Source organism: Octopus sinensis, linkage group LG1 (genome assembly GCF_006345805.1).
Source record: "Octopus sinensis linkage group LG1, ASM634580v1, whole genome shotgun sequence".
Classification (NCBI taxonomy): domain Eukaryota; kingdom Metazoa; phylum Mollusca; class Cephalopoda; order Octopoda; family Octopodidae; genus Octopus; species Octopus sinensis.
The window spans coordinates 52,145,223-52,171,160 of NC_042997.1; the positions used below are offsets into that span (position 1 = coordinate 52,145,223).

At 34.4% G+C, this 25,938-nt stretch overlaps 2 protein-coding genes across 2 annotated transcripts in view; one reads left to right on the forward strand and one right to left on the reverse strand.

The window, feature by feature from the left end:
- The window catches only part of LOC115212939 (sodium- and chloride-dependent taurine transporter), a 100,732-nt gene extending 82,075 nt beyond the window's left edge, over positions 1 to 18,657 (forward strand). The window contains exons 9-13 of the mRNA XM_029781788.2: positions 1,867 to 2,004; positions 4,841 to 4,940; positions 6,501 to 6,601; positions 11,072 to 11,248; positions 18,162 to 18,657. Coding sequence (XP_029637648.1) covers positions 1,867 to 2,004; positions 4,841 to 4,940; positions 6,501 to 6,601; positions 11,072 to 11,248; positions 18,162 to 18,317 — 672 coding nt within the window. The 3' untranslated portion in view covers positions 18,318 to 18,657. The remainder of the gene's footprint in view (positions 1 to 1,866; positions 2,005 to 4,840; positions 4,941 to 6,500; positions 6,602 to 11,071; positions 11,249 to 18,161) is intronic.
- Positions 18,658 to 23,761: 5,104 nt separating this feature from the next.
- Positions 23,762 to 24,779, reverse strand: LOC115210074 (protein GVQW3-like). The gene is made up of 2 exons (XM_029778634.1): positions 24,260 to 24,779; positions 23,762 to 23,967 (listed from the first exon to the last, which is right to left on the reverse strand). Exons 1-2 carry the CDS (start codon positions 24,777 to 24,779, stop codon positions 23,762 to 23,764), a joined length of 726 nt encoding a protein of 241 aa, XP_029634494.1.
- Between the last annotated feature and the right edge of the window lie 1,159 nt (positions 24,780 to 25,938).

Below are 25,938 nucleotides of genomic sequence, written 5' to 3' on the forward strand. Positions count from 1 at the left end.
TCTCGTTAGGAGGGTATATTAATATTCTGGTATTTTGTAGATTTTGGGGATGTTTATAGATAATTTCATGTTATGAACAGAGATTGTGAGGTTTGAGAATGTTTGCTACAGTTAACTGTGCCTCTCGAATATTTAGATGTCTTTTTTGTAGAGGGGGATTCATTTTAGTGTTTTTATTTTGTTGAGAAAATAGATTTTCTATGTATGTGATCTGCGTGTCTTCAGGAGTATGTTATTTGTAGTATATTGTAGACATAAAGTTGAGATAGATCTAACACAATCTATGATGGATCTAGATGGTCTGTTATTGTTTTGTTTTTGTTTTTTAGCTAAATGTAGTACATGCGGTATTTTAATTTATATTTTGATATATTCCATTTGTGCTATGAATGTTTTAGGTACCCCCCCCCCACTATTTTTGTCTTCTGTGTGAGGCATATTTTTTGGTTCTCTGGTACTACCGGAAAAAAGAAAGCTGGTGGGCTTGGCTGTTATTTTAAGTCTGTTGTTTTGAAACTAGGTTTCTAAGTGATTGGTGCTTCAATTAGTTGTGCAGCTGTATTTGTAGAATTGTGGGTAGATGTCAATGTGTGTCATCTGCGTATTAGATCGTGTGTATATTTTGAAGAAGTGTCAAGAGGTCATGTAGATACAGATTAAAAAGAGTCGAGCAGAAGGCGGATCCTTGGTGAACTCCATTTGGGAAATTTCAAATTCAGAATGTGTTGTTTTGGTTTTATGACTTGAGAGATAAGCAATTCAAAGGAAGAATAAATTAATAGCAACAGAAGCAGTATGAATACTAGAAGATAATCTTTATCTCTAATTTAACGTGGAAGTTGAACACAGATTACTGCGTTATTTACCTTGAAAGGACCTCTAAATGAGGGGGCTTTTATGCACCATGAGTCAATATGAGAGGTCCTTTCAAGGTAAATAATACGTATTTTGTATTCTAACACAACTTTTATGTTAAGTTGAAAAATAGATTGTTTTGATGTAAGGACGGTGAAAAGTGTAACGTTTCAAGCAGAATCCTTTGTCCAAGAAAAGTGTTTTCTTACGGGAGATTGTTCCTCGCTTGCATTTCGTGTTGTTTCTTGAAATGTTCAATATTTTGTGTATAAAAGGCGAATAGAGACAAACGTTTTATGGATTATAGTGGTAGTTAGAAAGATGCGTATGAGGATGAAATCGTCACGTATCTCCTTTGTAAAGTTTCTGAGTGGTGTGTTGGTTGACTGTAGGGTTCTGAACGATGTTGCGATTTATAGGGAAGAGTATGTCGATTATTAATGTCTCTAGAATGATAGGTTTATGTGGTACGACCCACCTTGGATGTTTGTTGGGATTTAGAATTTTAACCAACTTCTATATCCTAGGGATTTTATAGCGATGATACAAGTAGTTGTCTGCGTCTATTCTTCCAAACATTTGTTGAGCGACTGCATTGAGACTTGTACAGCAAGCATTTGTATACATGAGTGTGTTTGCTTCTAAATTTAAGTTGTTTATAGTTGCAAAATAGTTTATCAAAAGAATTTCATTACTAAGTGTAATAAAACTCAATACTGTTTATTTCAAAATATGAAAAGCGGACGATGATGGACAGTGTGATAATCCGGTATAGTTTCCAACAAATATTCTTTTTTGAAAATAGTAAATAAATTTCGTAGCAGTATAAAAAGTTTTATTTTTGTCGAAGCAGAACACCACTAGTTTCCTTTGATTCTGTTTTTATTTACTGAAAATAGGTCAACATGGAAAGTACATTTCTTTAAAGACGAGACACTTTTTCATGTTTTAAAACAAAACACTAAAATATTGGTTTATATGTGTTACATAGTTTTTGCTTTTTATTTTTAGTTCGTTGGAGTTGAAGCTGTGGTAACTCTTATTGTGGATCAGTTTCCCAAACAACTACGTCGAGGCTATCGCAAAGAAATATTCACTGGTTGTGTGTGCATAGCGTCCTTCTTTTTTGGATTGCCGATGTGTATGAATGTAAGTATATTATCAGAAAAAAGATCTTTTGACATTTTTATATCAACTTTATTTATTTATCTATTTTTAAAGGATAAACAAAAAATTCTGGTATTCATTGTTCTGGAATGAACTATTTCAAAATTCGGAAGAGAAAGAACTACAAACTGGTAATGAAAACTAGATAGTCAACTTAAATCGCCTGGAGCTTAGCTCAGTTCGACTAAGAAAAGAGTATACCTAAAAATAACTAGAAATTTGTTGAGACTGCTTCAGAGATGTTATCAGTTATTTATATACTGTTTCGTTTCTTTAATTAATGTAACAAATACAATGATCTGCTTGATTAAGCTTTCCTATCTGTATACAATATTATATTTAATATTTGCATTCTTGTCTGTACAAAACAATATATACATAGTTTGTTTTGGGAAGATATACTCATTAGCTTGGGAAGTGATATGCAACATGGATGACCTCTGTAGCTATCTCCGGGCGTACCCTATTAATGAAAAGAAAATCACTATATTGATATATAATAATGTGCGCAAATAGGTGTCAACAATTATAATAACTGATGGAAATTACCAAGAGAAGCTAAATACATAAAAGCTAACAGTCAAATTAGTGCTATACTTAATGTAGCGAGGAAAAAATCTAATTCATAATACTTATGCGATGAGGAGAAAACATTAGCTCAATAATTAATATTATTCACTTCACTCAATCCTTCCTTCCCAGAAGTCTAATTGTCTAGGCTTTTGAAAAAGGATTGAGGGGAGTCCACACCTTCTCAGCAGGTATCAACGTGTATGAGGGTCTACGAAGACTATATATTTTTTTTAATATCCAAACATTTTCTTAAATCTCTTTATATAGATTGTGAAATTATTTTACTTGTTGAGTCTGGGGAAGAGGCATAATCTTTGGAGGCTCTCCGAAGCCGGTGATCTCGATGCCATCAATGTTCTCTTTAAACTGTTACAGGTCAATACCTGAAGGGAGAATATCCCACAGAACAAAAGTTCTGGAGAGAAAGGACTGGAAATAATTATTTGTGCTAGATCGAGGGTTTGGGTGCACCAAGAGTGACGAACGATGAGAAGCTGAATAGGTTAGGGGGTGTCTGAGTGAAGGAGGTACGATATCAGCTAGCTCGGAGGAACACAAGCCATTATAGTAACGAGAAAACGGATAGAGAAGAAACAGCACGCTTGTAAGCCAGTGGCTGGATTATGTCTGCAAGTGGTTGAAAACAAACTAAAAAAAGGGCTTTCTTTGGATGCCATCCAAGATGTTTGAGTGCCGAGTAGTAGCAACACTGTTCTAGATGTAAGAGCAATATTCCACTGTGGGTTTCACTCAAGCCTGGTAGAATGTCAGCAGCTTTTGGAGCCTGAAATACTTTCGGGTCATGAAGTGAACAGCCAGCCATAGAAATGTCGTCCTCGTTATGCTAAGATTATGCTTTCACTGGGAGAGAACCTAGGTGACAGTAGGACCGAGCTTTTGAAGCGACTGTGAAGGTCTTAGCTGAGTGACGTTCATGTTTAGTGGGGCTGAGTGACGTTCAGTTTTCTTGATATGAATAGTGCTTGAGGGTTTGTATTTTTCTGTTCAAAGAAACCCACTGAAGGATTCTCTCACGATCTTTGAGTATGGAATTAATACCGAATTGGCGTGTAGTGTCTAGGCTGTGTGGATGATGCATGGTTGGGAAAAGTTAGGAAATTGCTAAGAATCACATTAATGCAAGGTTTTACTTTAATTCTATGAAATGCATTTCATTGCTCCCTGGATTATATGCAGAATATACATACACATGCTGAGCATACACAGATGCACACATATAATGATATGTTCTCTTAAATAAACCTGTTATCCTGCGCCTATATATATATATATATATTATATATATATATATATATATATAATATATATATATATATATATATATATATATATATATATATATATATATACATACATAGGCGCAGGAGTGGCTGTGTGGTAAGTAGCTTACTAACCAACCACATGGTTCCGGGTTCAGTCCCACTGCTTGGCATCTTGGGCAAGTGTCTTCTGCTATAGCCCCAGGCCGACCAATGCCTTGTGAGTGGATTTGGTAGACGGAAACTGAAAGAAGCCTGTCGTATATATATATATATATGTGTGTGTGTGTGGTGTGTGTGTGAGTCTGTGTTTGTCCCCCTAGCATTGCTTGATAACCGATGCTGGTGTGTTTACGTCCCCGTCACTTAGCGGTTCGGCAAAAGAGGTACTGGGCTTACAAAGAATAAGTCCCGGGGTCGATTTGCTCGACTAAAGGCGGTGCTCCAGCATGGCCGCAGTCAAATGACTGAAACAAGTAAAAGAGTATATATTATATTATATTATATTATGTAATATTATATTATATATCAGGTATTCAACTATATTGCATTGTGATTGTCTTGATAATTATTTAAAATACATATATTCGCATTTTTGTTGGGTTTTCCCTCCTTTATTAAGTGTTTTTCGTCAGTATCACTAAGTGTGTGGTGAAAGGCTTTGCCATAATAGTATCTAATACTATTACAAAATATTTCAAGCGTGAATGTGGCAATATGAGTACAGGTGAAAGGCTTTGCCATAATAGTATCTAATACTATTACAAAATATTTCAAGCGTGAATGTGGCAATATGAGTACAGTTGAAATAGAGATCTTGATTCTACCATAACAGAACTGCTTCAGATAAACTTGAACATTTCGAAAATCATTATTGTTTTACTTGATATTTGTATATATTATGTTATATCTAATACACGTACAAATTATTAAAAAAAATTTTTCTTTAATATTTTCGCCTTCAGGGAGGGATGTATGTGTTCCAGATATTTGACTTTTATGCTGCGAGTCGTATAATCCTTCTTGTTGGGGGACTGGAATGTATAGCAATAGCTTGGATTTATGGTAAGTAGTGTCAAAGCTAAATTCTCTTGTGATGCTCAGTTCCTATTCTGGGAGATAAAAAAACTACCAAATTCCACTCTTAAAATATTAGTCAATTCAAAGCTTATGATTGAACACACTTGCCGAAGGTGTCGTTCATTGAGAAACAAATTTCTTTCATAACACCATTATAATTGCATCTATTTATGCAACATTTTCACAAAATAGAGTAGCCTGCTTCAAAATATTTTATATTTTCCTCTGAATTTACAATTTCAAAAAAATGTGTACGTCACCGTTCCAAAAACGAATTGAGCTTTTTTGTGTATTTTATTCAATGTAATTCTTGTTCAATATTTAGTTCACTCCTCCAATCTTTCACAGATGTAAGATTCTATGGAAATAGAAAGAATAGTTATACTGTCGTCATAGAAGAATATTTAGCGTAACGTGGCTCTGAATCACGTCTACCATCTATATTATTACGTTCACTCCTCTTTGCGTAATTCTTTGTTTTGTTCTTATAAATTGAAAGCCATACTCAACGACGCGACGACATACTGTAGAAATGAACCACAGTAATCACTCGACTATCGCGGGTGTTACAAACCCCCCGCGATATGGGAAAATCCGCGAAGCAGAAACAGTTTTGTACTGCATATTTGCTTTTATTATTTTTATAATTTGTATATATTTTATTATAAATGAAAAACAACACCACAGAGGAATCGACGTAAGCTTAAATAATAAACCGTGATAGGAAGGCAGCGAGCTGGCACGCCGGGCGTAATGCTTAGCAGTGTTTCGTCTGTCTTTACGTTCTGAGTTCAAATTCCACTGAGGTTGACTTTACCTTTCACCCTTTCAGGGTCGATAAATTAAGTAGCAGTTGCGTACTGGGGCCGATCTTATTGACTGCCCACCTCCCCCAGAATTTCGGGCATTGTGCCTAAACTGCGATATGGCGAGTGATTACTATATTGACAAACTAAACTACTGGCCCAGTTTTCATTGGATGAGAGTGTTATCCAATATTTAAAAAAAACAAAACTATTAACTGAGTTCAAAGCTTGCCGGGCCAATTTAGCCTTTCATCTTTCCGAGATCATAAATAAAGCACTAGTCAATTTAGTTGGCTCTATTCATCTTAGCTGATTAGAGGTATTGTACTTGTTAAAATTCAATACCTTACAAAATGCTGTAAAAATTTTAATGTTAATCGTTCATGACAGAAAAAGATTAGTGAATGTTCAAGATGAGACTTACTAGATCTATTTCTTTAGAGATAGACTAAAATTTTTATGCAGGATTATATAATCCAATGAGTGCCTTCTTATTTAAGATATTCGTATTATATGACAGCAACTTGGTTGCTATTTCTAGCCTGTTGAGTGACTGCACTGAAGTTTTCTCGTTTGCTCCTGTGATAGAATGTAGTCAGCAGGAAATAATCAAGTTGATATGAAACCTTACTAAGATTTTACCTTTAATACACTAAAAACTGAAAACCATTCTCTCGAGAATATATTCAATATACTCAGTTGTAAATAACTACTTACCTAATTTTGATTAATTTTTCAGGTGTTAATCGATTTTATGACAATATTGAAATGATGGTAGGATACAAAATAGGACCATTCATGAAATTCAGTTGGTTGATAACATCTCCAGTGTTTTGTTTAGTAAGTTCATTTTGTTTTCGAAAGTTGTTGCCAAAGAATGTAAAATTTCTGGAAATGTACGTTGAACTATTATTATTATTGTTATTATTATTATTATTATTATTATTATTATTATTATTTATTATTATTATTATTCAGTAGTTTTATTTTTATAGCGTGCTTTCACTTCAATACCGAGCGCAGTTCTGTGTGCCTTGGGTATGTGCGGTGATTTGTTGTGATGCTCTGATGGTTACTGTATTGAAAGTGTTTTGCGTAGGATGTGTGCAGTGCCCAGAAGTGCAATTTTCTCTATGTTATATGTGTTTGTAAGTCCTGGTTATATGTGTTTGTAAGTCCTGGTTATTATTATTATTATTATTATTATTATTATTGAGTGAGTGAGAGAGCAGTGTACGTGATCAAAGTGACACTGGGGTAAAATATACGAAGCCCAGTATACCCATCATGACTACCCGTCTGATAAGGGTACACCAGACACATGCATCACAACCATAAGTGCACGACATGGTGATCTCATATCAAGATAAACAGCACATGACCTTGCAGGTGGGGCCTAGTTAGAATTTTCTTCTGGTCGAGTAGCCCATCCCACTCAAAAGGTCCCTGAATAAGGATTGTTTCAGAATGTTGAACGAAACACCCATGTTTCCAAAGGTGAATTATCCAAACCTCCACGAATTCCTTTCAACACATGGCTATGATACTCCCCCACTACTTCTACTCGTGATCAGAGATGCACATATCGTCAACCACTAAGGGACATGCTCAACCGGTTAAGATCAAACAACTGACAAGCAAATCTGTGGTACTGAGCAGAATATTTGCTGTAGCCCATCTTTTATACCAAGACAAAACAATGTACATGATAACACTTCCAATCATTTATGATCAGAAGCCGTGTATAATTATGTTTATTATTATTCAAACAAAATGTTTAACCGAGGTAGACTTTGCCTTTCATCCTTTTTGAGGAACGATAAAATAAGTACCAATTGAACACTGAAATCGATATAATCGACTTACCTCTTCCCCCAAAATTGCTGGCCTTGTGCCAAAATTTGAAAACATTATTATTATTATTATCATTATTATTATTATTATTATTATCATCATCATCATCATCATCATCATCATCATCATCATCATCATCATTATTATTATTATTATTATTATAATTATTATTATTAAGGCAGTGAGTGGCAGAATCGTTAGTACAACGGACGAAATACTTAGTGGTATTTCGCCCGTTACTACGTTCTGAGTTCAAATTCTGTCAAGGTTGACTTTACCTTTCATCCTTTTGGGGTCGATAAAATAAGTACCAGTTGAACACTGGGGTTGATGTAATCGACTCATCCCCTCCCCCAAAATTGTTGCCCTTGTGGCAAAATTTGAAACCATTATTATTACTATTATCATCATTACTATTATTAAGACAGTGAGCTGGCAGAATCATTAGCACGCCAAACAAAATTATTAGCAGCATTTCATCTGCCTTTATGGTCTGAGTTCAAATTCTGCAGAGGTTGACTTTGCCTTTCATCTTGTCTGGATTAATAAAATAAGTACCAATTGAGCAGTGAGTCCATATAATCGACTTATCTCTTCTGAAATTGCTAGCCTTGTGCCAAAATCTAAAGCCATTATTATTATTATTATTATTACTAGTTAAGATGGCGAGATAGCAAAGTCGTTAGAGCATTGAACAAAATGCTTAGTGGCACCTATTTTGGTTCTTTACATTCTGAGTTTTTGGCAATTGACCTCTGTTTATTTGCTCTCTTTTCTAAACCTTTTCTTTCTATGCATTTTTAAAAGTTTGTTTTTATAGGCGCAGGAGTGGCTGTGTGGTAAGTAGCTTGCTTACCAACCACATGGTCCCGGGTTCAGTCCCACTGCGTGGCACCTTGGGCAAGTGTCTTCTACTATAGCCTCGGGCCGACCAAAGCCTTGTGAGTGGATCTGGTAGACAGAAACTGAAAGAAGCCCGTTGTATATATGTATATATATATATGTGTGTGTGTGTGTTTGTGTGTCTGCGTTTGTCCTCCCAACATCGCTTGACAACCGATGCTGGTGTGTTTACGTCCCCATAGCTTAGCGGTTCGGCAAAAGACACCGATAGAATAAGTACTAGGCTTACAAAGAATAAGTCCTGGGGTCGATTTGCTTGACTAAAAGGCGGTGCTCCAGCATGGCCACAGTCAAATGACTGAAACAAGTAAAAGAGTAAAAGAGTAAAATAGTATGCTTGTATCAATGTATATTTGAGAATGATCATAGCTGTGGCTTTACAAGGTTAATTTTGTAACCATGTGGCTTTCAGTTCAATTCTACTGAGCTGTACATTAAACAAATGCCTTCATAGTATTTCATCGGCCAAAACCTCACAAATATAAATTGATAGACAAAAACTAGAGATGGACCATCCCTGTCCTTGAGTGGTGAACTTAATCCAGTGCCAGTTTAATGCCACCATTTGTTCCGCAGAGACATTTATCAAAATTTATTCCATAGTGTCAGGATAATTTCTTGCTTTACTCCAACCCATTCTTTCTCTAAGTCGTTATATATGTGTGTGTGTGTGTGTGTGTGTGTGTGTGTGTGTGTGTATACATACATACATTCATACATACAAATATACATACATACATACATACATACATACATAAATGTGTGTGTGTGTGTATGAAGGCACATGACTCAGTGGTTAGAGCGTCGAGCTTACAATCGTGAGGTTGTGAGCTCGAATCCCAAACCGGGCAGCATGTTGTGTTCTTGAGCAAGACATTTTATTTCACGTTACTCCAGTTCACTCAGCTGTAGAAATGAGTTGTGACGTCACAGGTGCCAAGCTGTATCAGCCTTTGCCTTTCCCTTGGATAACACTGGTGGCGTAGAGAGGGGTGGCCGGTATGCATAGATGACTGCTGGTCTTCCATGAACAACCTTGCCTGGACTTATGCCTGGGAGGGTAACTTTCTAGGTGCAATACCATGTCTGTGTCATGACCGAAGGGGGTCTCAGATATATATAACAATTGCAGCGTGGAAAGTGCGATGCAGCACGAAATTTTGTCAGTGAACAGGTCGCGGTCTCAAAGCGGCGAAAATATTTTGGCAAATTAAATTTGTGTGTTTCTTAAATGGCTTATAAACACCTTCCATGCTGCAGTTGTTTTCGTTCCAACACACAATCTCAGATCAGGTCACTTGCTATGCAAGTACATTTCTGTAATATATATATATATATATGTTTATAGAGTGTCTATTAAAGTGCACGACATATAATTATTGAGTTTGAAGTTCATATATAGAGATGCCCAGACAAAAATTTATCTGACTAAACAGACAATTCCAAATTAAAGATTTGTTGGCTATAATAGTACAGATAAGAACTACAAGACAGGAGGATATTGTTTTAAACTATTTATTTAAAACAGCTTTACACTGTTTCATTAAGAATTGTACAATGGTTGAGTAATAGTTAACCATATGCCTTCATATAGAAGTTTTATGAAAAGTGAAGAACTGTGTTTGAGGATATGTACTCTTATACCTCCATGGTACCCTCAAGCTAGGATTGAATAAATAACTCCAACAATCCATTTAAATGGCTACCAAATATTCCTTTGGATAAGTCTGTGGAAATTTCTCCCTCTAATTTGGATAAATTAAGTCAAACAAAAATGTACAACAATAGCTATTTCTTTACTACCCACAAGGGGCTAAACACAGAGGGGACAAACAAGAACAGACAAACGGATTAAGTCGATTACATCGACCCCAGTGCATGACTGGTACTTAATTTATCGACCCCGAAAGGATGAAAGGGAAAGTCAACCTCGGCGGAATTTGAACTCAGAACGTAACGGCAGACGAAATACGGCTACGCATTTCACCCGACGTGCTAACAGCTCTGCCAGCTCGCCGCCTACACATTGTTGGTGTCCATCAGTTGACTTTAAAGATGATGGATATGGAAATTGTGAGGCTTGTGCTTTCCCTAACACATTAACTCTCAGAAGCTTTTTCAGTCTTCTATTATAACTCCATTCATGTCTAAGATACTCTGTGGGGACAATAAAAATAGACCTAATACTTAACTGGTACTTTGTTTCTTCAATCCTGGGAAGGAAGAAAAGTGAAGCTGACCTTTGCATAGTTTGAATTCAGAACATAAAGTGCTGAAACTAAATACTACAAGCATATTGTTCAATTCTTTAACTATTCTGCCAACAGACTATTGAAGTGAAATTAAATAATTTCCACAAAGAATCAAAACTAAAGTACTATCTTAGGGAGAAAACTAAAATGTTATTAATTTAGTATAAAGTAACCTTATAGGAAAAAATATATATGTTTAGCTTTGAAATATCAAATATGCATTAAGATTATCTCTTCAATTATTTATCATACATTTTAGCCATTCATTTAAATAAAAAGTATTTTCTCTTTTGTTTTTCAGACAATATTTATAATGAGTGTAGTAAACTATACTGAACTCACATACAAAAGACCATCAGGGACCTATGTATATCCAGATTGGGCTGTTGGAATTGGCTGGACAATGGCTCTTGTCTCAGCCATTTTTATTCCAATTGTTGCCTTAGTTTTGGTTCTCAAGCAATCAAATGCAAAATCGGTAAGTTGTAAAACATTTCCTACAAAATTTTAAGTAAAATGAAAATAAACCTGGAGGTGGGTTGATGAAATCTTCATCATCACCCTGAACATCATCATACACATTATTATCATCATAATCATCGTCAGCCTCATCCTCATCATCATCATTATCATCATCAGCAGCAGCAGCAGTAGCATTTACATTCAGTGCATTAGCTTAATTACTATTTATCACACTTGTTTGAACTGGAAAATCCAAACTATGAGTTTCTTTATTTTGTCCTGTTCAACTGCCAACATGTTTGTTCAGTAATGTCATTCTATTTGTGGCAAACACTTGTTATAGCCTCTAATATATTATCCTTGTGTTGTCATCAAATCCAGACACACACATTCAATGAAACAGTTTTTTTTTGTTTGTTTTTCATCTATTCTCTATATAAAACTCCTTTCATAATCCTTCATTACAAGCTAAATGTAACATTACAAATATAAGTCTACTATATTTCTCAATTTTTCTTTGAGACATGACTGGAAGCAAGAAAAATGTCAAAAGGAAACTGCAAGTCAGGAATGAGGTTACATAATAGTTGTTAGATTAATTCAATGGACTGCAGACTACATGATCATAAGTTCAAACCACAGAATCTCTACACAGGGCACATTCTGCAGCCTGATTCATTCTTCCTGGCTGGCAACATATATATATGTGAAGACCTGTTGAGGCAGAGGCAAGTGTGTGACACTTGTGGAGACCTGTTGAGGCAAGTGTGTGACCCTTGTGAAGACCTGTTGAGGCAAGTGAAATCAAACCAAATCAAAATAGATGAATATCAATGGAATTTGTATCTTTGTGGTTCCAGTACCGGTGGCACACAAGAAAACCATCCGAACGTGGCCGTCGACTGGCCTCCGTGCTGTGGGCACAACAAACACCATCTGATCGTGGCCGTTCGCCAGCCTCACCTGGCACCTGTGTCGGTGGCACATAAAAACACCACCACCATCCAAAGACCCGGCGACGTAGTCAGTCCACCTGTGCTTACCTTCCCTCTTATGACACTTGTGAAGACCTGTTGAGGCAGAGGCAAGTGTGTGACACTTGTGAAGACTGTTGAGGCAGAGGCAAGTGTGTGACACTTGTGGAGACCTGTTGAGGCAAGTGTGTGACACGCGTGACACTTGTGAAGACCTGTTGAGGCAAGTGAAATCAAACCAAATCAAAATAGATGAACATCAATGGAATTTGTATCTTTGTGGTTCCAGTACCGGTGGCACACAAGAAAACCATCCGATCGTGGCCGTTCGCCAGCCACATCTGGCACCTGTGTCGGTGGCACATAAAGACACCATCCGAAGACCCGGCGACGTAGACAGTCCACCTATGCAAAAACACCATCCGAGCGTGGCCGTTCGCCAGCCTCGTCTGGCACCTGTGTCGGTGGCACATAAAATCAACCACTACACTCTCGGAGTGGTTGGCGTTAGGAAGGGCATCCAGCTGTAGAAACACTGCCAGATCTGACTGGCCTGGTGCAGCCTTCGGGCTCCCCAGACCCCAGTTGAACCGTCCAACCCATGCTAGCATGGAAAACGACGCTAAATGATGATGATGATGATATATATATATATATATATATATATATATATATTATAATATAAGGGTAAATAATTATTAATTCAAAAAATTAATAATTATTACCAAGTAGTTTCGGTATGGAAATATAACCATTATCGATAGGAACAAAAAGTTCTTTATATACATATATATATAAATAAATAGGGTTAAGCAACAAGTTGCTTAGCCACATACCGAAAATTTAGAAATACCAGTCAAAAACCACTTATTCCTATTTACTACAAATATAGCTCCACATATAACACACACCCACACACACACACACACAATATATATATATATATATATATCATCATATATATATATATATATTATATATATATATATATCATCATATATATATATATATATATATATATATATATATATTCCTAGCTACATGGTTTCGGGTTCAGTCCCACTACGTGGCACTTTGGGTAGGTGTCTTCTGCTATAGCCCCGAGCTGACCGAAGCTTTGTGATTGAATTCGGCAGGCGGAAGTTACTGCCGTGTGTGTATATGTGCGTGTAGGTGCTTGTGCCTCTCCGAAGAGAGAGAGTGATATATATATATATATATATTATATATATATATTATATATATATATATATGTATACAATTGATGAAGTAGATGGAAGATAGATTTGGTACTAGTATTTATTCAGTATGACAATCGTTTCAACTCATCCTGAAACTGTCTGCTACAGGTAGGATTCTGTGCATCTAATAGTGTTGCATCAATCAGTACAGTTTCTGTCACATCAGGTACATGCATTAAGAAGGGAATGTCCTGCTAGATGTACTGAGATGTCCTTCGCATGTTGTTTGAGCCTGCTGTATCTTGATTATGACCAACAACAGTTGTCCATGTAAAAGTTAAAGTAATAAAATATAGAGAATACAAGAAAGATTAGATTTAGTTTAAAGGGGCAGGGTGCATTCCTGAACACACACTCACAAGCGTACAGATAGACACACTCAAACACACATGCATTTACACACCTACACATTCACACTGTAAATTAAAAACACAGAATCATAGAAGAAAGAGGGTAAAACTGTCAGAAAAGGATTATATTAAGGTTAAGGGGCAGGAATCTACGTTTATTTGACATGGACACATATATAGGCATACAAACACACGCACACACACACACGTGCACACACATGCACACACACATACACACACACGCACACACACATGCACGTGCACATACACATGTGCCACCTGTATGTGATTAATAGTGTCTGTTAGCTATTTGGATGTAGAATGCATGGCAGACTTATATCTTTGATCTGACATCCTACTGTGATGTAGGATTGGCCGTCATTTATGGATGACCACTCTCTAGGGGGGCAGGAGGGTTATTAGCAGACATACACATACATACACCAGTATTTGTATATATACACACAGCCACACACTCATATGTGCCTATATTCAATTAGTGTGTATATATGTGCCTACATACATCAAAACTTTCATGCTGCCATGCTTCAGTGACATACAGACTCATTCTGAAAGTAACATGTATAAACATACGACAGTCACAATACACATTGCATAAAAAAACTTCCAGTGGTTACATAAATAAATAATTATAAAACAATCAACAATACACATTGTATAAAAAGGTGGAAGTTGTACAGGCTTACTTGCATGGTTGTGTAGACAGACAGACAGACAATAATGACAATGCATATTATATATAAAATAAAATTGAAAACTGAATTGCATGGGTTGTACATAAAATTGTCAACAATAATTTGTATTGATCGTGTGTATGTATACCAAAGCTGTGAACGTGCTTTACTCAACATACTAATTGATACATACTCAGTCCAAAATATTACGTGTGTGTATTTGTATATATATATATATTATATATATATATATATATATATATATGTATGTATATATTTCGTTTTTGTATTTAGTAAATAACGGACAGAGTCAAGACTATTGAAAAGGTTGCAAGACGCAATGAAAATTTTAGGAAAATAAAAATAAGAAATAAGTGGAAATTTTACATTATAAGGCACTAAAAGAAAATTACTCTCCCCAGACACAACAGTATATGTATGTGTATATACATATATATATATATATATATAATAATCACCATCATCATCATTTAACATCCGTTTTCCATGCTGGCCACCTCTTTTCTCTTCACATTGAAGTAATTAAATATAATTATACTTTTGCAACCCAAAATTTATCAAGAATTTATTACATTTAATAGACAATGTAGAAGTTCAGTACTGTTCATGAAAATTTTAATACTCGTATTTAGTTAATTACACATTTAGTGAGAAATTACACATTTAGTGAGAATGTGCATTTATCAACTGAGTCAATAATTCCACAGTTGAATGCAATATTCACTTTGGTGAAATCGTTTGCACCAAAATTTGGACTTCTATTAAAAATCAATCCAAAAGGTAACATCTCATTCATGAAAAAGATGGAATTTTCAAATATAGAAAGAAATTATTGCTTAATAATTCCAATATTAATGTATCGATATAATGTGATGAACTAAGGCAGCAAGCTGACAGAAACGTTAGCATGCCAGGCAAAATGCTGAGTAGTATTTTGTCCATCTATATATTCTGAGTTCAAATTCTGACAAAATTGACTTTGCATTCATTCTTTTGGATTTAATAAAGTGCCATTTGAATCCTGGGGTCAATGCAATTGACTGCTCCTCCCCACAAATTGCTGACTTTCCACCAAAATTCAAAATCAATTTTAATAAAATATAATAAAATATAATCTTACTCATTTAGTAGGAAAAGACAGAACTGGTATAATTTTAATGTTATGCTGTTAAAACAGAGTAGACCCATACAGTTTGGATTTTTTTAAAACTATAAGTCAAATTTGGGGCATAATCAATGGAATCAACTGGAGTATTTTTACAATAGTTCAAATTACCCCAATAAAAGAGTTCAAAGAGTCTTGTAGTGTTATCAACTATACCCAAAGAGTCTTGTGGTGTTATCAACTATGCCCATAAGTGATTTCTTGATAAACTTTTAAATTAACATCAACAATTACAGTTACTTAACTTCTGTCATTTAACATCCTGGGTCACATTTTCTAATTCTTATAATATTTCAAAAATAGCTTAAGTTACGAAACTAGTTTAACAATATCTAACAATAAGCTGACTATATTAATGTACTAATTCTACAAATGTTTAGTTTAAGCACTGCAATTACCATTACTATGTCAATTTTTCAATGTTATTAAGATGGCAAGCTGGCAGAAACATTAGCATGCCGGGCGAAATACTTAGTAGTATTTCTTTCTGAGTTCAAATTCTGCCGAGGCCAACTTTGTCTTTCATCTTTTTGGGGTCGATAAATTAGGTACCAATTGCATACTGGGGTCGATCTAATCGACTGGCCCCCTCCCCCAAAATTTCGAGCCTTGTGTCCAGAGTAGAAACGAATTTTTCAATGTTACTAACATTAGTAATAATACAAAAATATAAGGTATTGAATTGTTAATATTTCTGCTGTTAATAATCTATGAATATTACAGACTCTATCAATTAATTTGGTCAAGGGGTGAGTCCCTATGCAGCTATTCAGCCTGCTAGAAATAGCAATGAAATTTTCTCAGATCACACACTACTGTTTTAAACAGGGCACGTAAACAATGTAATCTGAAATGCTCTTTAACCTTTTAGCATTTAAATCAGCCATATCTGGCCAAAGAGTTCTACTTGCTTTATGTTCAAACTAGCCAGATCTGACCTCCCACACCTACCCTACAATGTCATTCTAAAAATAAACAATTTCATCATCGAAATCTCAAAGCTACAAGATAATGCATGATTAATTCAAAACAACATGAATAAGTAAGCATTGCCTTTGACAGAGTAATTTGAATGCTAAAGAGTTAAACTGGACAGTCACAACTTGAAGCCTTTGATCATAGGCCTGTATGATCAAGGTTGATTTGAGTCTAAACAACAACTAGCTTGGCTATTTTTTTTACTACCAAACCTCTTATTACAGACTTTATTTGCTAGTGTGATTAGTACCTTAGAGGTGTCCTAGAAACAAATGACAAATGAAAATTAAGCTCTTTGTACTAAAACTGTCATGTTTTAAATAGCTGTTCAAATATAAACATCACCCATATTTACATGGGTGATGTTTATACACGCCAGAATATTGCTGGTCTATGTTTATTACTCCAGAAATTTTAGTTAACCACACAAGTTGGCTTGAAGTCTTTATTCTATAACTGGTAGATATAACTAGCAGTATTTATTAGATATAAATAATTTTCAAATTAAAAGGCATTTGAATCTCAGTGTAAACAAACTCTTTGTACAATCCAAATCAAGTGTTAACTATATGGTTTACATTCAGTTCCTTAAGAACTATCATTTATGTGATTTACTTTGCTACTTTGTCTGTTAAATAGAAGAAAGAATTCATTTCTAGTAAGTATAAGCTTTAAAAACCTAACACTGGTCATTCATGTTTCTTGTATTCTAAAAATTCAATCATTTGTTTCTTTTATTTACTTCTAAAAATTCTACAAAATTCTGTCGTAATTCTACCCAGTTTAACAATATCACTTTAAATTCTTTTCTTCCCATTCATCCTGAATTATAGGTCATATATATTTATTTTTAGCTAGCACTTAGTTGAACTTCAGCAAATTATACCAAACTAAGAAACTAAATTACTTAGAAAAATTACTCAGGAATTCCATCTGCATAAAGACCAATAGTCAAATTAATGTTACTCTTTACATCAGCAACATTAAAAACTAATTAATAATAATAATTCAATCTTCAATAAATTCTATGCTTCACTGAAAAAGTCTAATGATAGTCTCAAATTTTAGCACAAGGCCAGCAATTTTGGGGTTAAGTTGATTACATTGATCCCAGTGCTTGCTTGGCATTTAATTTATTGACCCTAGAAGGATGAAAGGCATAGTCAATTTCAGCAGAATTTGAACTCAGAATGTAAAGATGGGTGAAATGCTGCTAAGTATTTTGCCCAGCATGTTAATGATTTTGCCAGCTTGCTAATAATACTAAAATATGTTCAGAAGTGTTCCCTACACATGCTGGAATAATTAAAATAATATCCATCATAGACTAATATTGTCTTTTCTTTAAGTCTTTTTATTTTATTCATTTCTAAATAGCTTTTTAATATTCCCTGCATTAAAAAAAGAAACACTCACTTGATTTTACCAAATTAAATTCAGCTTTCCATTATTTTCTTCTTTATTTCTTGACTGCTGATTTCTGTTACTTTTCCTTTTCATTCCAGGGACTGAAGGCCCTTCTGGAGCCAAAAGGACTCAAAAGCCATCAACTCCGGCCTCAAGACTTTGATAAGTGTGCCAGTTATGATTTAGAATCGTTTCCAAATAAACCGCCTTCATATGTTTTTGCTATTTCTCATCCAGAGAACAAAGAAGCATAATCAATTTTTTTTAATGACTCACTTAATTCTTATTCACAAAACATATATATTTTCTTCATTAAAAACAAAATCAGTTTCACTATATTTTCAAAGTAATAAAAGAAAAACTCTTTTTGCTATTCATATATTTTAACTATTCAAAAAACTTTAAAAACGTTCTTATCCAGTTTTTAAAATGATTATACTGTAAATACAATCTTTCTGAGGGTTTGGCTTATATTTCATTTTCCAGAATTTTAACCCAAATTTTGTTTTAAAGGTCTGTTATTTTTAAACATTATCAATATTATTATTATTAAGGCAGTGAGCTGGCAGAAACATTAGCACACCAAGTGAAATGCTCAGTGGTATTTCCTCCATCTTTATGCTCTGAGTTCAAACTCTGCCAAGGTTGACTTAGCCTTTCATCCTTTCGTGGTTGATAAATTAAGTACCAGTGAAACACTGGGGTCGATGTGATCAACTAGTCTCCTCCCACCAAATTTCAGGCCTTGTACTTTTAATAGAAAGGATTATTATTGTTATTATATGTTTTTTTTTAATATTTTAATGGTAAAAGTTTTTAATTTAACAAATCAGATTTCATCTCTTTTAGAAATTATTTTATTTAAACTATTTTCAGGACTATATAAGACACTTTTAAACTTTCCAATTGAATTTAATTTGTAGATAGTTTTTTAAAGGTGTTATATGTATGATAAACTTCTCTTTTAGAGTAACCTAGTAAAAAAAAAACAAATATAGTTATCTTATTAGGTCATTTCAAATAGCTGCAGAAAGGTTTAACAGGCTATGACTAAATCTAACAATTAAATATTTTAATAGTGAACTACTCAGAGGCTACCGGCTTTGTCAGGCAAGACTGAATTATTTCCAGTCTTAGTACATATTCTCTTTTATAAGAATAATTATGACTGAACAGGAAACAAAACTAAGGACTGTCACTGAGTACAAGATTTACCATATAGAATGAGAAACTTCAATTTGAAACATTAATTCTTTTACTTTCTTTTCTTGTAACTTGGCTTTCGTTGTATTTTCTTTCAAAAACTTTTTTTTTCGCAAAGAACAGGTATTATAATGCAAAGCATGTAGAAACTCAATCCCTAAGAACATAAATCTTAACTACAATTAGTGCCAACCAACTTCTATTAATGTATTCCATTCTCCAAAAGTTTACACTTGGAATGATTTTTGTAAAAATAAATAAACACAAAACTTATTTTCTTCAAAAGATATTTATACTTTAATTAGTTATTTACCACTTGTAATTAAGCCTATTCTTAATTTAACAAAAGTTTTCTATAAAGTCTTTAAGTTTGATTTTTAACTACCAGACTGCATTTAATTTACCCTAATTAGATTTTTTTTAAATAGAGACAAGGGTTCTATTCTTACAAATTTTGAAATCAAAGCATTTAGTATTGGTCTATTCTACAAATATGTAAAATGTGTTGAATCAAAGTTATTCTTTTCCAATATGCCCATGGCAGCCTCTAACATGCATATTTGACTATAGCAGACATTCTTCCACAATATTATTGAACGTATAATATTTAAACATACCTACTCTCCAGATATAAATTATATTCTAAGCAAATATATATAAAAAAAGAATAGAGAAAAGTAAATTTATATTTCACCTTTTATTACATCAATTATAATTATAAACTTCAACAATAACATGCTACATGAAAATTCAATATTACTCTACATTATAACATAAATCTTGCTTCTGTCTATTCAAACAATAGTTGTAAATTTCGTATAGTAAATCTAGTGCAAAAGAAAAAAAACACCTGCATAGTTAGCACCAAAACATTGTCATGTGCTTTTGAAAAAATATCACATGGTTTATACTTTTGATAAAGTCTTTTGACCAAATTTCATATATCACAATATTTAACAATAAACAAGTAACATATCAGATTTCTTGAGTAACTTTTCAAATTAGTTGATCTCTGAGTGAAGCAACTGACATTTTAAATCAGCCAGTTAATAAACAAAAATGAGTATCAACTGCAAGCTAAATTGCATATGTACATATTAACTACATGTAAATATTCACAAGAGCATGTCAAGCTCATGAAATGATTTTTGAGTGATAAGAATATTTGTAAATGTGTGTGTGCATGCTTATGTAAACTTAGAATTTATTAGATTAAACATAAAATGGATTGTGCTTCAGTTCAACAAATAATTTTTTCCTTCTTTGTTCATTTTAGTTAACTTTATTCATGAACCAATCCAAGTGTGCTAGTACTTGATTATGCAATAAATATTAAATTTGTTTTGGTTAAAGTTCCAGTTTCCATAAAATAGATTCTTTTATTTGTTCTAATGTTAAATGTCGATTGAAATAACTGATCATAACTTCTTATTTTATACTCAACTTAGGGTCTTGTGAATAATTCTCATTTGTAACCATCACTCTTACAAAAACCTAAGACTGTACTTTTTTTTATACTGCTATTGATTTGTACTAACCACTTCACAGCACTTTGTGCACAAACACAGTAAAAACAATGATCTGTATTTTGGATTGCATTTTCCCTTTTGAGTGAGGCGGACCAATTGTTCTCAAATTTACTATACATCATACTTGTATACATTGTTTTGAATATTAAAAATAAATTCTAAATAAAATACAAAATGTAACAATGTTTGAAGGCTTTTGGCTTTTTTCAAAATTCAGTACCAGTAATGATTGATTTTTACTGCATTTTTACGACTAATTTTACCAAATTTACTAAAGTAGCATCTTTCTAACACACACACTCACACACATATAGGTAATATATATATATTACCTTCGAAACACGCAGCTGAAGAAGGGGAATGTTCCTTGTGTTGTTTGTCGTAACCGTGGTCATTGCCAGTGTCACGTAAATGGCATGTAAAATGCACCCATTAGAAACCATGCCAAATCAAACTGGAGCCTGATGCAACTCACTTACTTACCAGTTCTAGTCAAACCCATGCCAGCATGGAAAGTATATGCTATAGGATGATGATGATGATGATGATACATATTTACATGCAGTTAAATATATGTCTGGTATTAGGGTGACCAATTAAAAGCTTCACGGATGGCTTGTCAGACTCAAATGGTGAATGGCATATATATACTTAATATACACATACATACATACATACATACATACATACATACATATGTATATAAAGTATTATAAATGTGATTCTTCGAAGTAATTAACTGAGTTATAAGAATTCTGAGAAAAGGCTTTTACAAGCTTAGAAAAAAAAACCTCACATTTTCCTGGTTGTTCCATTTATCTTTGTACATATGTACAATTAATAGGTATAATTATTTAATTAATATGAAGCTTTCAGATAATAGAGGCTTGTTTGGCCTCAGTTATCTGAATATGATGAAAGAGGATAGTACAGAGTAGAGTATACTTGATAATAAGAGTAGCAACAATAATGACAAGTCAAGTTCATTTTTATATAAGATAGAAGAGAAAAAGTATGCCTATGACCTGGTTAGGGCTTCCATATTGTTGGCAAGGGATTAATTTGGTGATATTCACCTTGAGCATCTATAGTAGTGGTTCTCAGCCACAGACCACATAGGATTTTATTGTTAAAATTTATGTGTAATAAATTGCTTATACTTGTACAATACACAAAATATTTAAATTACCCTGCACATGTAAGTGAAAGCAGGGTATTGTAATCACTTGTCTTTGTCTGTTTGTCTGTGTGTTTGCAAATTTACCGGAAAACTACTGAACGGATTTTCACCACATTTGGCAGAAATATTCATTGGGTAAGTGGCTCGAAATGATGAACCTTTGGTCTGATTATCTTTTAAAAAATAAATAAATTCATTTTTAAATCGAACTCACAAATTTCTCGATAAGCAAGTGGTTATACTATTTTGTTCACTTTCTTTTTCATATGAATCGACTCTCGTCTGCATGTGTATAGATCATGGTGTACCTATGCGCATAGACACGATGGATATATACATACATAAATACATAGATATGCGACTCTGCATGTGTGATTGTGTGTGTGTGTGTGTGTGTACAATGATAGATTCGAGGGTTTGGTTTATTTACGACTTGATTTCTTAATTTCACTAGAGTATAATGGTGATACATAAAAAAAAAATTTACAAAATCGAACTTACAGATTTCCCGATAAGCAAGTAGTCATATTATTTTGTTCGCTTACTTTTTCGTCTGCATGTGTATAGATCATGATGCACCTTTGTGCATAGACATATGCAGGCATATACATACATATGCAACTCTGTGTGTGTGTGTACTGTGATGGATTAGAGGGTTTCGTTTATTTACGAGTTGATTTCTTAATTTCACTGGAGTATAAATACTTACAATGGTGATACTTAAAAAAATTAATTCAGTTCAATTAAAAAGCGTGGGTAAGCAACGCATTTGCGAAAAAGTTTATCTGCGCGCAGGGTATGCATCGCCCTTCCGATGCCTTTTTTTTTTCATTTTTTTTTATGCAATTACTAAAATATTTAACAATAAAAATACAGTAGGATTTTTTTTTACACATCAAATGGCTATGGAAGTTCAGTAGAGTAAGATATGAATCAAAGGTGTCCATAAGCAAAAAATAATCAAGAACCACTGATCTATCAGAAAAATGTGAGTTCGGGGGGAATTCCAGCCAGCTGGTAGAAAAGGTTGAGGGTTCTGTTTGGAAAATGAGATATAGAAAAAGTAATTCGAAGAAAGCAAGTAGAGCAGATATGTAACTATAGTGTAGCAGAAGCCATTGCATAGCAGACAAAAGAGATGAAGAGAAGAAATAGTTCAGTTGTGAACTAGTGGTTAAAAGGTATTGGTGATTTAACCTCTGCAAATAAGACAAATGGCTTTCTTTTCTTGGATGTGGTGTAGGATGCATATGTGTATAAGAACAGCACAATCACGTAGATGTGAACCAAATAAAGCAACAACCACATGTTGTTGGATCCAAATAACATCTTCTTATGATTCTTTTTGCTTTCAGCTTGGAACAACCCACCTTTAGCTTAGATTCCCACTCAGAGAATTTCTTACATTGGATCAAATGAACTTTATTCAAGTGATTGTCTTTATCTTTAATATTTTCCTATCGTTTGTCACTCTCTTAGTTGGAATCCTCAACAATATATTCTCACTCTTCTTTAAAATCTTCTAATAAAATCATCAATTTCCTATCAGAGTCAATTCTCTAAATAAACAAAAATAGAAAGTGAAGAATTTATTTTGCTTCTCTTATGTAGTGTCAGGGAGAATGGACTGTTTTTAGAACACGTCTTATATATATATATATAAAACTTAGATAAACTTATGTTTCGACCAGAGATTGGTCCAGGCCATGTCTAACTTAATATACGAGGGGTGTATGAAAAGTCTTGAGCTTCAAAACAACAAAACATGGTACAAGACAGAAGTGATTTATTTTTCAACATAGTCCCCCTCGATAGCTGAACACTTTCTCCAGCGATGCTGAAGCGCCATTATCTCGGCATAGAGGAACTCTTTTGTTTGAGACTCCAAGAAACTTACTACAGCGTCTATGACGTCATTGTCACTACCAAAATGGCGACCAGCCAGGGTATCTTTCATTTTTGGGAATAGATGTAAGTCAGAGGGGGCTAAGTCTGGCGAATAGTGCGGATGGGGAACAAGTTCATATCCACAATCACGAACTGCTACCATGGCAATCACTGAGGTGTGGGCTGGAGCATTGTCGTGATGAAAAATGACTCCTCTAGTGAGCATTCCCTGCCTTTATTCTTTGTTTGCTTCTCGGAGGCGTTTCAGTAGCTGAGAATAATACATCCCTGTCACGGTGTGATCCTTTTCAAGGTAATCGATCAGCAAGACAACTTGGGAACACCCCCCCCCCAAAAAAAAAACGGAAGCCAGGACCTTGCCAGCTGAAGGACTGACCCTGGCCTTCTTTGATTTCAGGCTGGTAATGATGAACCCAACTTTCGTCCATAGTAATGAAACGAGCAAGAAAGCTCTCTTCATCGGTTTCAAACACTTCCAGATTGCTCGAGGACAAAGTGCACCTGGCGCATTTCTGTTCAGGAGTCAAAAGGCGAGGGACCCACCTTGCAGAAACCTTTGAGAACCCAAGTTCTTTTGTCACAATGTTGTCTGCTCTCTCAGTTGAGATGCCCAGTCTCTTGGCTGCCCAACGACATGATATTCGACGATCTTGCATTATCATACCAAGAGCAAGGTCAATATTGTCCTCGGTGGTTGCAGTTGGAGGTCTTCCTGGTCTGGGATCATCTTCCACACTCTCTCTGCCACGCTGGAATTCGTTTACCAACTGTTTGACTGTTGCGTATGAAGGAGCATTGTCTGTTAAGGTTCTCACCATATTTTTATGGATTTCTGATGGAGTCATGCCTTTCAAATGAAGGTACTTTATGACAGCACGATTCTCAGTTTCCTCCATTTTCCTTGTAACCCCGACACTTGTTTATTCAAAAATCTGTAACAAAACAAAATTAAAATATCAGAATCATGAAAATGAGCACGAATACTCCGAAAAGACTGTACTTACCAGAAAAAATGTTTCAGCTACCTAGCAGCCCCGTTTCTAGGTTAAGCTCAAAACTTTTCATACACCCCCTCGTATATATATATATATATAATATATATATATATTATATATATATATATATATATAATATATATATATATATATATATATTTGTAAAAAAGAAGTTTGAAAACGCCACTATATTAGATAAATTTTAATTTTCTTATGAATTTTACATGTTTCGGTTCTTGAAAAAACGAACCTTATCAAAAATATTATAAAAAGTGCAATGGAAAAGTTCATAATCGTTTCTTACTGGTCTCAATAGAATCCATGTTCTTGAAAAAACGAACATTATCAAATATATTATAAAAAGTGTAATAGAAAAGTTCATAATCGTTTCTTACTGTTCTCAATAGAATCCATGTGGTGGTGTTTTGTCGGTAGTTGGTATAATCGCTATATTACTGTTGAGTGTAGTGAAGAAGTCCATTATTGTTTCTTGCTGGTATCAAAAGAAACCGCTTTTTTGTTACCTTGTGTTCCAATGGTAGCAACAGTAGTGATTGTTGGTCGTAGTAGTAGTAACCTGTGGCTGTTACTGTTGGTCGTAATTTTGGCAACCTTGGTGGTGGTTGGGGTTGTAGCAGTTAAGCTGTGGCCGTGGCAGCAGCAGTAGCAGTAGTAGAGGACTGTTGATCGTAGCAGCAATAGTGGTCGGTTCACTGGCACTGCTCACTGACGTCACATAATTCCAAACCAATCAAAACCAAACTTCAACGAATACAAGGAAAAGACCCATAACTGTATCCTGTAAGGAAACCAACCAAGCAGAACGACAAGCTTGACCACGGAAGAAAAACGTCATCAATTTTTTAACGAATCAAAATCAGATCTGCTCGCAGAAAAAAATTTTTTTATAAATTCATCTTTCCCTAAAACATACCACTGCAAGCGGGAGTGACTGTTTAAAGATCTGAGAAATTGTAATTCCCCCCACCTCCATCCTTTTTTTACTATTTTAATTCTCACACTGTGGCCATAGCAGCACCAGTAGAGGGCTGTTGATCGT